We start from the raw sequence: 14,440 nt of genomic DNA, 5'->3' as shown, positions 1-14,440 counted from the left end.
ATTCCAGTTTGCTGATTGTTGTCATGGTGAAAAATTGTATGCAGTAGGAATATCCCCAGGGGTGAGTTGTACCCATTGCCCCTCATCTTTCCATGTGAAAAGGGAGTCACAGCTTCTTTGTAGCTGCACGGGGCTACAGCCTCCCCTCAGCCTTCTTTTCTCAAGGCTCAGTAAACTCAATTCTCAGCCTTTCCTCACATGGCAGCTTCCCAGTGCTTGGATCATCTCTGTGGCCCCTTTCTGGACCCTCTCCAGCCTTTCCACATCTTTTTTTGCATAGTGGGGACCAAAACTGAACACAGTGCTCCAGGTGTGGCCTCAGCAGAGTGTGACTACGACTTCTTTATCTCTGCTGGTGATGCTCATGTTGGTGCAGGTCTTCCTGCAGGTGGACCTCGCTTCTGAAGCATCCACTTCCACCTCCTGTGGGTAACATCAGGAAACTTCATCAGGATACACTTGATCCCAGCATCCAGGTGACTTATGAAGGCATTAAACAGTGTTGGGCCCAGTATGGATCCCACTGGTGGCAGGTTTGGGGTGCCGGTTTGGGAAGGAGCAAATTGTTTACCACTCCCTGTCAGCCATTCGTCACCCACTGCACAGACCACTTGTCCAGACCATGGCACATTTAGTTTCTCCAGCAGACTGTGGGAAACGTTGTGAAAGCCTTGGAGAAATCCAGGCAGACAATATGCACCTCTCACCCAGTGCTTCTTTGGCCATATCCACTATGTGCTGCTGGTACAGTTCCCCCCTTGCAGGCCATGGTATCACAACCCCTTTGCAGCATCAGGCCACAATTTCTTAGTTATTCCTCTATTTTAAGCATGACTTTCTCCTTTAGAGGTCTCTCACGAAAGATGGAAGGTGGTGTATTCCATTCAGGGCAAGGAAGTTTTGTGCATGGGGCATCCAGGTCCTTGGATGCAGAATGCAGTCAATGAAATGACCTTCTGGGGATTTGCTGCTGCTGCTTTCAGCTGTGAGTCCCCACATGAGGGGTCAGTGCCCTCCCAGGAAAAAGATGGCACATAATGGAATTGGGATTGTTCAACCTGGAGAAGAGAAGGCTTTGGGGTGACCTAATTTTGGCCTTCCAGTACCTGAAGGGAGCTGACAAGGAAGATGGAGAGAGACTATTTACAAGAGCCTGGAGTGACAGGACAAGGGGAAATGGCTTCAAACTGACAGAGAGTAGTTTAGATTGGATATAGGAAAAAAAATCTTCCCTGTGAAGGTGGTGAGGCCCTGGCAGAGGTTGCCCAGAGAAGCTGTAGCTGCCTCTGGATCCCTGGAAGTGTCCAAGACCAGGCTGGACAGGGCTTGGAGCAGCCGGGTCTAGTGGCCCGTGGCAGGGGGTGGGACTGGATGATATTTGAGGTCCCTTCCAAACCAAACCATTCTATGATTCTGTGACTGAACCTTCTTTGAGCCCCCTCACCTGTCCATAACCAAGTCTCATAAGCACATTCCCAATGCTATCCAGCAAATGACAAGTTTAGCTACACTTTGCTCAGAAATCAAACTAATTGCTAGATGTCAACTATGCTGTTAAAAAATAAGAAAATAGGGGGAAAAAAAGCCAGTTTATGGTCACAGCCCCCCAGAACGAGGGCTGTAGAGCAGACCAGAGCAGACTAAGTACTTTATAGGACCTTACCCAAAGCCTGTCTTGTGCCCCATCAGTGGCCCCCGTGGTCCTACCACGGAGTTACTCTCTTGTGGAGTGTGAATCTCTGGAGAGCTGGAGGGGTTTGTGGGAGCCCACCAGAGTGGATCTGCAGTCTGAAGCAGATGCTTTGCATTCATGCCTGTGATGTGGCACAGGGGCATATGGTGGTTGTTAAGGGTGCAGACCCTGCTGGGACAGCGCTGGGGGGGGCTGCACATTCAGTCTTTATGTTCTTTTGAGGGTGGTCTCTGGAGTGAAGTGTTCCCTGGACCACATTTATCTGGAGGGGTCTGACTGGACCATGGTAAGCAAATTAGCACTGTGCACAACCCAAGACTCGAAATTACCCATGAGGTTTCTGTCAGGTAATAGTCAGGACGTATCTGTGAGGCTCTTCGCTGTCACCCTGCACTGGTGAAAGGCCTGTCCTGCCAGGAAGAAACTAATGCACAGGGAGCTTTGGCAGCTTCTCAGAGAGGATCAGACAACCAGATTCTCTAAGGGTGAAATCCATCAAGTATTCAGGTGTAACCTTGGATTGCTGTGATGTGGTTGATCCATGAACCAGGATCGTCTGAAACCTGGTGTGATCCATCTGCCCAGGACAGGCTTACACTTAGGACAAGACGGATCACTCCCTTCTCACCACAAGATCTATCATCTAAACCACTGAGCCCAAGGGCCTGCTCAGATACCTAAATTCAGTTGAGTGATTCAATAGAGACCAACAGTTTTCAGGAAAATTGATGCCTCAGAAACATCCTCATGGCAACGGCTCCCACCAGTGATCCAAATTCCTGGGATTGCCCTGAGAAAAAGCTCCAATGTGAGCTTGAGGGGAGTGGAGGGGCAATTTCAAAGGTCCTACTGATGTGCTGCAACTTAGGGGAAAGCTTGGAGACATCACTAGGACCACACTCCTGGAGATTGGGGGACAGGTTTGGGGGCCAGGATTAGACCAGTAAATGATCAGAACAAGGCTCTGCTACATTATCCTTCTCTTGCAGACAGGCAAAACACATCAGACCTCAACTTTGAGATCCTGCTTGAAAGTGCTGATGTTTTTCAGAGCCCTTGACACCCCTCAGGCTGATCTCTCCTGCCTTTGCACCGCCCCAGATTAAACCAAGCTTCCCTAACCCCCACCACACCACAGGTTTTATCACCCACCCCCATGGGGACCCCACACACCAGATGTGCACACCCCACCATGGGCTCTGGCATGGCCAGGGGCTCTCCAGGCCATGGCCTGGGACAACACTAGGGACAATCTGGGACGTCTAGAGGGTCAGCAATGACCAGGGGAGGGTGGCTTCTCCCTTCTTTTCTTCTGGACCAGCTCAGGTGTGGAATTGGAGCAGGAGGCAGTGCCTACGCGCAGGGAGACACACAGGCAGCTCATCGGGGCTTTCACTGGAAAGCTGCTGCTTATCTGTGACATTGTTTATGGGGTCGGCTGGAAGCTCACAGGCTGAGGAATTCCACCCGATACCCAACGCCGTCGTCCTCCAGGGAAAACGCCGGAGCCGCTGTGGACACGATGTCCTCCTCCCCACGCCAAGCAGATCTTGGATCCATCCTGGGAGGGCAGTGAACTCCCTCATCACTCCAAGGCACACACCAGCTGCAAGGAGGTGTTAACCCCTCTAAGGACCCTGATTCGCCTGCAATACCCCGTGGAGGTGGTCAATAGAGGGGTGGAGGAGCAAGCTCGGAAGACTGGTTGGAAATCTGAGGCTCCCAGTCACACACAGAAACCCTCGCTGGTTATCCAGCCCGCTCTCCCGTAGCTTCGGAGCTGCATCAAAGGGATTAGCCATCACAGGGGACTGGAAGGAGCTGGTAAGGAGAGTGGCAGGCTGTATAATGAGCAGAAAGGGGCAGTTCGTGATACTTTGGAATAGATTAATTAATTTGCTTTGTGAGAGAAAAAGAGGGAAGAGACAGAGGATCAGTTTGGATCAGATATAAGGAAGAAGTTTATTACAATGAGGGTGGTAAAACCCTGGCACAGGTTGCCCAGGAAGGTGGTAGATGCCCCATCCCTGGAAGTGTCCAAGGCCAGGTGGAATGGGGCGTGGAGCACCCTGGCCTAGTGAAGTGTCCTACCCATGGCAGATGGTTGGACTAGACAATTTGAAGGTCCCTTCCAACCCAAACCATTCCATGATTCTGTGATTTTGTGACTCTTTCTTTGTCCAGGAGAGCCCACAGTGAGCTTCAGCAGCTACAGTACCTCCTATGTCAAGGGTTTTCCTATACCAGCTGCAATTCTCTTGACTTGCTCATCCCAGGGGAGTCCTTAACCCCCTCCTGAGTCTTTGAGGCCACATTCAGGAGAAGTTTGAGCAATGAGACACCTGTCCCCACCACAGTGCTAATCCTATATATGGATTTCTGCAGCTTCCTGGCTCAAGAACAGATCGGTTGGCAACTTGGCAGATTTTTTTTTTTTATTCTTTTCCAAGCCCATCTCTGATACAAATCCACACCAAGCAACAGCAACACCCTTGTCAGTGTGAACAGCCCTGCTGGTCCTTGCAATTCCAAGTTCATGGTGGGACAGCACTGAGGCATGACTTTGTCACTGTGTTTTTCCCACCTGCTCTCACATCTGCAGCGTTTCTGTGCCATGGGCTCTTCAGGACATGCTGTAAAGCAGGGACCTTTTAAAACAAAGATGCCCTTGCCAACTGCAGCAGAAAGCAAGCCTGCTCACAGATTCTGGCTGTGTACTGGGAGCCAGGGCCAGAATTTAGATTGGACTGGCTCCATTTTCGTTCGTGCATTTGTCTTTTTTCTTGTTTTGCTTTATTTTTTAAGCACTGAACTCTGGGACCAGCAACTCTCCAAACAATCCAGTGATATCACCTTTGAGTGAGTCATGGGGAGGGCAGGGTGGAGAAGTGCAGGCAAGGAAAGATTATGAGATTGTGCTAGCTCAAACAACCCAAAAAAAAGTGGGATATGTGTTTGGATAAATGGAGGAGAAATTACGTTCACCAGTCACCCATTACACAATGTCACAGCATTGGGGAGCATGCCTGTCCCTCCAGACATTTATACCTGGCTGCTTCTTTCCCAAATATGAACAGGGTGACCAGGAATAACTAGGGGAAAAAAAGTATGAGCACATACTTTGTTACCTCAACTTTTGAACCACCAAAAAAAATGAAGTTTAATCTTCAGATCGTGTTTAGCTTGTGACTTCAGCCACTTTGCACGGTGCAAACAGGCTTTCCCTGAGCTCACCTGCAGCTTTCTTAATTTCTTGATGGTCCTGATGACAATTATTTAGGGTTACAACAGGATCTTCAACCCTTGCTCAGACTCAGCTCTATCACTAGGATTCAGATTCTGCCAAGATGCAAAACAACCTTTTATAAAATGACGAAAGGGATAAAGTCCCCAAATGGACTCAGCATTATTATTAGAAAGTTTTGTTTATTAGAAGAAGATAAAGTCCTCTTCAGGATCTTCACAAGCTGACATGGAGCCTTCTCAACAAGGATGAGGATGAGGCTCTGCATCCCACCCTACCTGGGAGCATCCTGCACTGAAGTACAACCAGGATCCTCCATCCACCAGGAGAGGGAGAATCACTGAGCAGGCAGCCAGGGTGGAGAAAGAGCACCTCAGAGGTCTGTCTCTACTCCCCAGGCTGTCTCTGTGTTTTTCACATGTGGATTTGGTTGGGTTGGATGGAGACTTCCCTGCTGGGATCACTACCCCCAAAAGCATCAGCCCCGTTCAGGAACAAGCCAGATCTCCATTGTCCTCTCCCTGTGAGGGATCTGGAGTCCCAGATGCTCCAGCATGGCAGGAGGTTGCTGGATCCCAGCACAAATACTGTGGGCAGTGTCAGTGCCCTCCACACCAACACCATCCAAAGGGTGGATGTCCCCAAGGTGGGTGTCACAGCCTCTTCCTTTGGAAAGGACACCAAGCTTTGCGGGAAGTGTGGAACTGGATGCCCAGGAGAGGTGCCCAGAGGGCTGATTTTGAGTGAATGGGAAGAGCTCCTCTTTGAAACAAGACCAGATTTCACTGTTTTACTGTGCCACAGGTCCTACAATAATTGTTCTTCCTGTTCTTTGGTATTGCCCTATTATCTTACACTGGTTAAAGTGCTGGTGCATCACTCTGTGTTGCTGTTCCTGATCTTTTACTCCTGTTTTCTATTTCTGGACCTTGGACACATCTTTCTGTGTTTCCTGAGCTCTTCAAGTGCCCACCACTCAATACTGCCTTCCACACATTCTAACATTTATGCTCCTATATAGTAACTCTTACAAACCTCAGCCCAAAAACACTCCCTCTCTCGAAGTGTTGTTGCATATTCACGTACATGAAAGCAAGACTTAATTTCTTCCATTCTTTACTCACTCCCTAAATAAGACCTCACAGCCCCTCCTTAGGTGCAGCCTCCCAGGGCCCATCAGAAGAGCCTGATGCTCCAGCAGGTACAAAATTACCAGCCAAGGAGCTGTTCTGGGGACTCCCTGCCCAGTTCTGTTCATCCCAGTGCAAAGAAATGGGGGAAACTGTGGCTGCACTCAGGACACGTCCCTTGCAAGGGCTTATTTGCATGGCAATGAGGATGGTAATGAGCCCCTTGTCTTCAGATGTACACGAGGTTCTAGTGGGTGAAAACTCCGGCCAAAGTTGAAATTCAAATGATTCATGGCTTCTCTTTCTTTTCAATTTGTGTTTTGTATCTGGATGCAAAAGACAAAGCACGTAGTACAGAGACTGAATTGTGCAATGAACCGCTAAACTCTGGATGTAAGTTGTTATTTTAACAAACCAACAGGCTGTTTAAGCAAGCACCAATCTCTTAAGTAGCCTGGCTCAAGCAGTAATTACTAGTTGAATTTTAAAAGAGACCCTTCTTTTATTTGCTTTGTTACCATAGCTTTTTGTTTTCTTTTCCTCTCTCTTGAAGCTAAAAAAAGTGCTGCATAAAGCTGCAGCTCCTCTGAGAACCCAGTGTGCTGCTAACAGGGTTCACAACAACACTGTGAAAGAGTTCAGGGAAATTAGCCCCTTTCTCCGGTGGGGAAACTGAGGCATGAAACCTCTCCGTGACAAGAGAATGAGTAGGATTACATCTTTAGTGAAGTCCTTCACCTGCCTTGCTCCCAAACACATGGAGCTATGGCAGGATCAAGCTGGGACAGTGTGATGTTGAAGGGCTGAGAGCCAGGGATTACCTTGCAGAGAGTTCAGGGCTCTGGGTACAGGCTGGTCCCCAAGTGGAACCAAAACATCATAGAATTATAGAACTGTTTGGGTTGGAAGGGGCTTAAAGATCACCTATTTCCAACCCCCTGCCACGGGCAGGGACACCTTCCCCTACACCAGGTTGCTCTAAGCCCCATCCAGCCTGTCCTTGGACACTTCCAGGGATCCAGGGGCAGCCACAGCTTCTCTGGACAACCTGTGCCAGGGCCTCCCCGCTCTCACAGGGAACAATTTCTCCCCAGTATCCCATCCAACCCTACCCTCTGGCAGTATGAAGCCATTCCCCCTTGTCCAGGCCTTTATCCAAAGTCCCTCTCCAGCTCTCCTGAGCCCCTTTAGGCACTGGAAGGGGAGCTCTAAGGTCTCCCTGGAACCTTCTCTTCTCCAGGCTGGACAACCCCACCTCTGTCAGCCTGTCTTTGTAGGGAATGGATAGGGTGTGGGTCTGGGCAGGAAAACAAACCCACCCACTGTTGCCAAGACCTGAGACTGAGGAGAGGGATTGATGCTGTGCTTGGAAAGCCATCGCTGATCCACATTGCCTGAATCATCAAAGGTTCCTGAGGGTCCAGGGTGGTGGGGTGGGGGCAGGGTGAGAATGGGGGATGGCTCAAAGCCATGGTCAGATGGAAAATGAAGGAGACGCTTCATGCAGTGCAAAGGGGGGTTGGTCCCAGCACCCCTGGGGGTTTAGAAGCCCCTGGCTGTCACTCAGGAGGCAGTTTCTGCTGGGGTTAGAATCAGATGTGGTGATTCAAGCAGTGTAGAGCCAACTCATAAATTTCACCACTCTCCCTGAAAGAACAAACTCCTCTAATCCAAAACAGCCAAGGTGGGGTCATTGCCTCCACAAAAGCTAAACCTGGTGTAAGGGAGACAGCAGGAAACATGGAGAGAGACTATTTACTAGAGCATGTAGTGACAGGACAAGGGGGTTCAAACTGCCAGAGGGCAGGGTTAGATGGGATATTGGGAAGAAATTCTTCCCAATAGGGTGAGGGTGGTGAGGCCCTGGCACAGGTTTCCCAGAGAAGCTGTGGCTGCCCCTGGATCCCTGGAAGTGTCCAAGGTCAGGTTGACCAGGGCTTGGAGCAAGTGGGGATAGTGGAAGGTGTCCCTGCCCAAGATAGGGGATTGGAATTAGATGATCTTTAAGGTCCCTTCCAACCCAAACCATTCTGTGGCTCTGTAATTATTGCTCCATCCAGACCTACTGACTACACCAGCAGCAGCTGCTCATTAAGCTGCAAATGCCATTGATTTCCATGAAGTCCCTGGATATTCCCAGCACAGAGATGTCATTCCTGCTTCCTGTCCTTGTTCAGTGCCTCCTTCAGCACATATTGACAGCCAGCATGGACTCCAGCCTGGCTTGGGTTGGCCTTCAGCAGATGTTTAAGCTGTGTGGCCCCATCTGTGCTTTCCCTGCCCAACCATCATAAAATGCTGGGATCTGTCTGTCTCCTCTCATGTCCCCATGATGGAACAGCCCACATACCTAATGCTGAGTCTGGCTGTAATTTCTCCACTTTTTAGGGATGGGTGTAAGGAAGTTTGACTGGAACCAGCACTCTTGAGTTTCCTGGATGATGGTTTTCCTCCAGCAAACAGCCTGGGGAGCTTTAATGTAGCGCCAGTCATGAATTTCTGGCTCCTGGCACCTGTTTTACTGTTTTGACACCAGGCTTTTTAGCTCAGGGAAAATAATAATGATATCCAGAGTTAATGTTATTTACTAAAATACAAATTAATGCTCGGTCACATGGCACAATTTGTCATCCAGAGCTAAAATTAAAAGAAATTAAGGCTGACTCAGAAAGTTATTTCAGATCTGAGGGGGGAATGCTAAGTGTTGAGGCCATGTGGGAGCAACAGTGACATCTTCTGGCTCCGTAAAAAAAAATCTCCAGCTTTTTCAGCAAGAAAACCACAGGGAAACTCCACAAAAACTTATTAGGGGTTGGGTGGACAAAAGAGTTTTCAAGTGGGAGGGACAGACTTTGTGGCAGCGGATGTTATCTGAGGCCCCTTAGCATGACTGAAAATTTGAAGAGAGGGTGTGTGACACTGATGATCCAAAATGCCTGAGTGGAGGAGTTGAAGGGGTGTTACTCTTCTCTCAGAGCAGGGGACAGGGCTGTATCCACACTTTTAGTCTGCAGGGGAAGTGAAATATGTAGGAAGAGGCAGGCACCAAGAACTGATGCATGCAGACCAAACAGTTTTTCCTGTCTGATGTGGAATAGGACAGGGTCTGGCTGCCTTGTGTTGACAAACCACAACACAGAAGCTGTTGCCCAGAATGACAGCCCAGCCTCCCTGTGAGCTGTGTGTGTTTGCACAATGGTTCACAGATGATTTGGGGGTGCTGGTTCTGCTGCTGGGAGAACTTCTGCAGTGGGGGCTAGGAGAGTCCTGCCAAAAATTCAGTGTTATCCATCACACTCTCAGGCACAGGGTGTGACTCTTGGGGATGGTCCTGTGCAGGGCTAAGAGTTGGAGTCGATGATCCTTGTGGGTCCCTTCCAGCTCAGCATATTCTGGGATTCTGGGATCATTATCACTGAAGGGTTGATGCCTTCCAATCCTGCACAGGCTAGATCTTCCCTCTGGTGGTAATGGCATTTCAAGTCAAGGACCTAATAGCAGAATTGTAGAATCACATAATGGGTTGGGTTGGAAGAGACCTTAAAAGTCATCCATTTCCAATTCCTGGCCATAGGCAGGGACACCTTCCACTAGCCCAGGTTGCTCCAAGCCCTGGCCAACCTGCCCTTAAAAGCTTCCAGGGATGGGGCAGCCACAAATTCTCTGAGTAACATGTTCCAGTGTCTCTCCACCCATCACACCTTCAGTCTTTTCTACACGTCTCTACCTCTCCCAGTTGGACTGACCACCGCCCTCACTCCCCTGCGCTCCCATCCCCCTCCCCTTCCTCTAAACCACATTTCTTTTAATCTCTCCCAAGGTTCTTTCTTCCCGTCTCTGAAGCCCTCCGAAATTGTCTTCAAGATCATCTTCTGGCTGGGGTACTTCAACAGCTGCGTGAACCCCATCATCTACCCCTGCTCCAGCAAGGAGTTCAAGCGCGCGTTCATCCGGCTGCTCAAGTGCCAGTGCCACCGCAGGAGACGGCCCATCTGGAGAGTCTACGACCACCACTGGAGAGGGGCCTCTGCCAACAGCTCAGTGCAGGACTCTGAGACAGACCTGAGGCCCAGGATTAACACCCTGAACAGCTCCTTCATATTTAACTCCTCCTTCCAGGAGAGAGCCAGTAAGAGGCGAACGCTCAGCTTCAAGGGCTGGAAAATGCTCACTCCTTTCCAGAAACCAGCATCCACCCAGCTGAAGGAGAAGATGAACAGCCTTTCTAACAAAATCCGGGGTGGCTCCAGCAAAGGGGGGGTGACAGCCACCTACAAAACAGAGGTGGAGTCTGTCTCTATTGGGATCCCTCATGATTTCACAGAAACCATCGATTATCAAACCCATGACTTAACAGACTGCTGTGGGCTGAGAGAAACAGATATTTGAACCCTCTGGAACAGCTGTCGATGGTTTCTTTAGAGGTATCCAGCAGAAATGTGGAGGGATACCATCTGTGGGTCTGTCAGGCAGACTGGAAGCAGCAATCAGGTATAAAATGCAGTTGCCCAAAGGTTATCCAAAAATCCCCCATGTGGCGCTCAGCCCCTTCTGTGGGATTATGGGTTCCTCAAATAAGAGCCAATGGCATATCCCATTTTAACAAGCCTCAGCAGGAGGGGAAGATGTGGGGTGGATATGGCCTTAGGAGAAGAGCTGTCTCCCTGCAGGGGATGGTTGTCTTTGACTTTGGAAGAAGCTGTGCAATTAAGGGAAACCAGGATGTCTCCTTTGCCTTAAAAACACCACCGTGAAATCTGATGGAAAGATCAAACCCCAAAAGATGCCAACCCTGCCTTAGTACATGTGATCACGTTTCCATCCAGAGGCAGCATCCAGGAAGGACACTGCCAGGCGGCAGCTGGCAGCTGATCCTTTAGATGATGGGTTGGGAGCTTGCAGATCTGCAGGGCTGGACAGGACCTCCAGCCGAGCCCCTGGCTCTGGAGGTTGAGCAGACTGGGGTATTTCCAAGCAGGGTGGGGGGATCCTGGCTCTCAGCCATCATCTCTGCAGTGACCACAGCTTTGCCCCTTCCACATAACCTGGTTTTAGGCTGGAGGAGGAGTCCAGATGTCTACACAGGGTGTGCAGGTCTCTCTCCTCTAATTCCAGCCTGTGAAGCATTTCTCATTTCACTTTCCAGTGAAACACTTGCAATCCACCTTGCTTTAGTGCCCATCCATCTGTGATACAGAGATTAACCGGCTCCTTTTGGTGTCAGTCATCCCCAACCTTTTCTGTCCCCTTCTTGCTCTAGTTGTTTCTCTGAAAAAACACAGGATAAAAATACATCCCGGGAGATTCACTCAGGATGAGAGGAAATGGTCTCAGGGTGTGCCAGGGGAGGTTTAGGTTGGATATTAGGAAAAATTTCTTTGCTGAAAGGGTGGTCAGGCATTGGAACAGGGAAGTAGTGGAGTCACCACCCCTGGAAGTGTCCAAAGGTGTGTGGATGTGGCACCTGGTGACATGTGCCATGTAGCAAACACGGTTAGTGGTTGGACTCAATGATCCAAGAGGTCTTCTCCAACCATAATGATTCTGTGATGCAGGTCCTCAACCATCCTGCTCTGTGGCTCAGGAAAGGTGGGATGGCTGAGTTTGGAAGTTTGCATTTCTACTGCCCATTGGGTCAAAGCTAAAATGGAGCTGACGCACGGACGGATCTCCTCCCCAGTCAGGGTCGTGCTCCTGACTCTTCTCTTCTCCCAAAGGACTTCCCAAAAACCTGATACATGAAAACCTTTGGTTTTGCCTTGGGTGTGTCCTCTAACATGGTCAAAAGCAACGACAGTAAGGGTTGGTTTTCCCTGCTCACAGCCCCAGAGTGTGAGCACCCCTCAGGAGGGCACCACGGTCTCCTCCAGGAAACTCAGGGAGTTGGGGCCATGACAGGCCCACCTCGGCCAGGCGACTCAGAAAGTGGTCACCCAAACTCTGCTTGGCCCTGTGTTGCAGGCACTGTTTTCAAAATTCAGGCTGCTTTTATCAAACTTCAGATAATGATCTTCGGGTTAAGGCGTGAGCAGGAGACACGTAGGTGATGGAGGTGAAGTCTGGATCTGAGCTGCAGCAGCTCAAGCCAGGTGACTAAAGAACAGGAACGTGAAGTCAAAAGGTGGAAACATGGCAATGAATGTGTTCCTGGGTGGAAGCTCATCCACATCAGCACTGTCCCCCAAACCCATGAGGAGTCTTTCATGAATGTGCCTGCAGCACATGCAGCTGATCAAGGGTGGCTGTCAAAGGAAGATGAAAGGCTCCTCGGCACATTAGAGAGAATGTCACCTTTCTTTCTGCTGTTCATTTGCTTCAAAGTAAAACAAAAGAGAGAGAAAGTTGGACTTTTTTATTTTTTAGTCTTTTGAGCACTGCATATTGAGACAAGGTATCTGGAGTTGGCCCCATCTCAACAACCCTTAGCACCCTTTACTTGATGCAGGACTCCAAACTGGACCAATTATTGCACAAATATCAGGAGATTTTGTCCAAATATTTTCCTCCCAGCAGCAAATCCCACCAAGGCACATGGGGCAGCATTGCATTTACACTGAAACCAGACTCGTCATGTTCTCCAGCATCTGCAAAACCACCCAGAGGTTCCAGCTGGGGAGGTTCAACCACACAAAAGCAGGGACCCAACATCCCGTGGGAATTTTTGTGGGGAAATACATGTCTTTTTTTCCCTATACCTTTGGCTTTTCGGGGAAGTGACACCCTGCAGTGATGATGGGGTGACATGAAAAGTCATTTTGCAGTGTAAGGACTGCAGGTGCCACTGGTTTCCAGGGAGCTTTGGGGATCCTGATGGGAGGCACTGGAGATGTAGCAGAGAAGGGATCAGGGAGGGGGCAGTCCACGAGTGCATCCATGACCAGAGAGATACATGTACACACTTTACTGTATTTATATACATGGATCATCTCCAAAATACAAGGCATTCTCCTACAAAGGGGCCAACATCCTCCTATAAATGAAGATTCAGTAAATGTTGGCAAGCATTCCCATAAATGAGTTGGTATTATTGCTTACTCTTCTCCCTGATTTTTTTATCTACTCCTTCCCCCCCCCTCCCCCCAGTTTTGAAACATTTGCATTTACAGCCTCCAGCCCCTTGAAAGCATCCAGAAGGGAAAGAAAGATTAGTCTGGAGGTTTGCTGCCTCTCCATCCCAATTCTTTACGCACCTACAAGGGAGAAAACAAGGATAAATATTTAAGTGCACATGTACACACAAGTAAATGCCCAAACTCTGGCTCAGTTACTTACTGAGTTTGATCTGGCCCCAAGAGATGCCCTAGAAGGAACTGTAGGGAAGCTTTGAGCTCTGCTGTGCTGCATTCAGGCAAAATACTTGTTTCTCACCTAAGCCAGAACCCTCTCTTTCATTTGGCCTCTTGCAGCAGAAGCAGTGCCAGGACTGGACTCTGAGACTGCTCCTGGAGGGATTTGTTGGGAGCAGACAGGGCTGTCATTACTGGCAGGGGGAGGAACAACAATGTCGTGTAAAATTGAGCATTTCTCTTTGAATCCCTTACTTTTCCAAACTCTCCCAAGTTTGGAAACACGGGCTCAGACCTTCAGGAGGTAAATTCGGTCTGATCCCACGGATTTCTCTGGACCCACAAGGGTGTGACCAGCTGAGGGAATGGCCCTGTTTCTCCAAGTTTGCCACACAGGCCATTCCCCAAAGCACCTGTACCTTGCTTTTCCAGCAGATCTCACCTCATTGCACTGGCTCCATGTCACTATTGCATTGTCAGACCTTGCTGCTTCAAGGAACTAGTTGTTGATGAGTTTTGGTGTCACTGGACTCCCCTGAGTCCACGAGGGAAGGAAGGTCCCTGTCAGCCTGAGCTGGACTGCAGTTGGGTTGCATTACTATTGTTTACAGCGTGTATATAAGTGTACATTTTCTTTAGCAGACATTGGAATTTTTTATGTATAGATTTTTATTTTTCATCCCCAGACGTATTTATTAGCCGGAGTATTTCTGTTTTGTGTTCCGAGTTCTGTCAGATCCGTGTAAGCTCTATGGAACAGAATGCACATATTTTTGTTTGTTTGTACCAAATACATGCACAAACCTGTCTAAAATGTTGCTGTGAATTGTTGCTGTGTCTGATTTTTAAAACAAGGGCTGTAGGGGATGAGGAAAGGAGGGAGGGAGGGAGGGAGAGAGGAAGGGAGAGAGGGAGGGAGGAAGAAACACCTGAAAATTATCCACTCATGGTTATTTCTCGAAGACTTTTTTTTTGCAATTTCACAAGGATAATCTTTCCCACATGCAAGAATCTGTGATAAAAGCAAGTCAGGGCAGGACAATCTCAGGGATGAAGGGGTTGCACCTCCCACACCTAGAGAGTAGGT

General features: G+C 49.1%; 1 protein-coding gene across 1 annotated transcript in view; it reads left to right on the top strand.

Moving 5' to 3' along the window:
* Positions 1–14,167, top strand: part of ADRA1D (adrenoceptor alpha 1D) — a 47,716-nt gene extending 33,549 nt beyond the window's left edge. The window contains exon 2 of the mRNA XM_032686582.1: positions 9,888–14,167. Coding sequence (XP_032542473.1) covers positions 9,888–10,456 — 569 coding nt within the window. The 3' untranslated portion in view covers positions 10,457–14,167. The remainder of the gene's footprint in view (positions 1–9,887) is intronic.
* Positions 14,168–14,440: the final 273 nt, after the last annotated feature.

This window comes from Chiroxiphia lanceolata, chromosome 4 (assembly GCF_009829145.1).
Source record: "Chiroxiphia lanceolata isolate bChiLan1 chromosome 4, bChiLan1.pri, whole genome shotgun sequence".
Classification (NCBI taxonomy): domain Eukaryota; kingdom Metazoa; phylum Chordata; class Aves; order Passeriformes; family Pipridae; genus Chiroxiphia; species Chiroxiphia lanceolata.
Note: the sequence above shows the minus strand (reverse complement) of the source record. Positions and strands in the feature narration are given on the sequence as shown.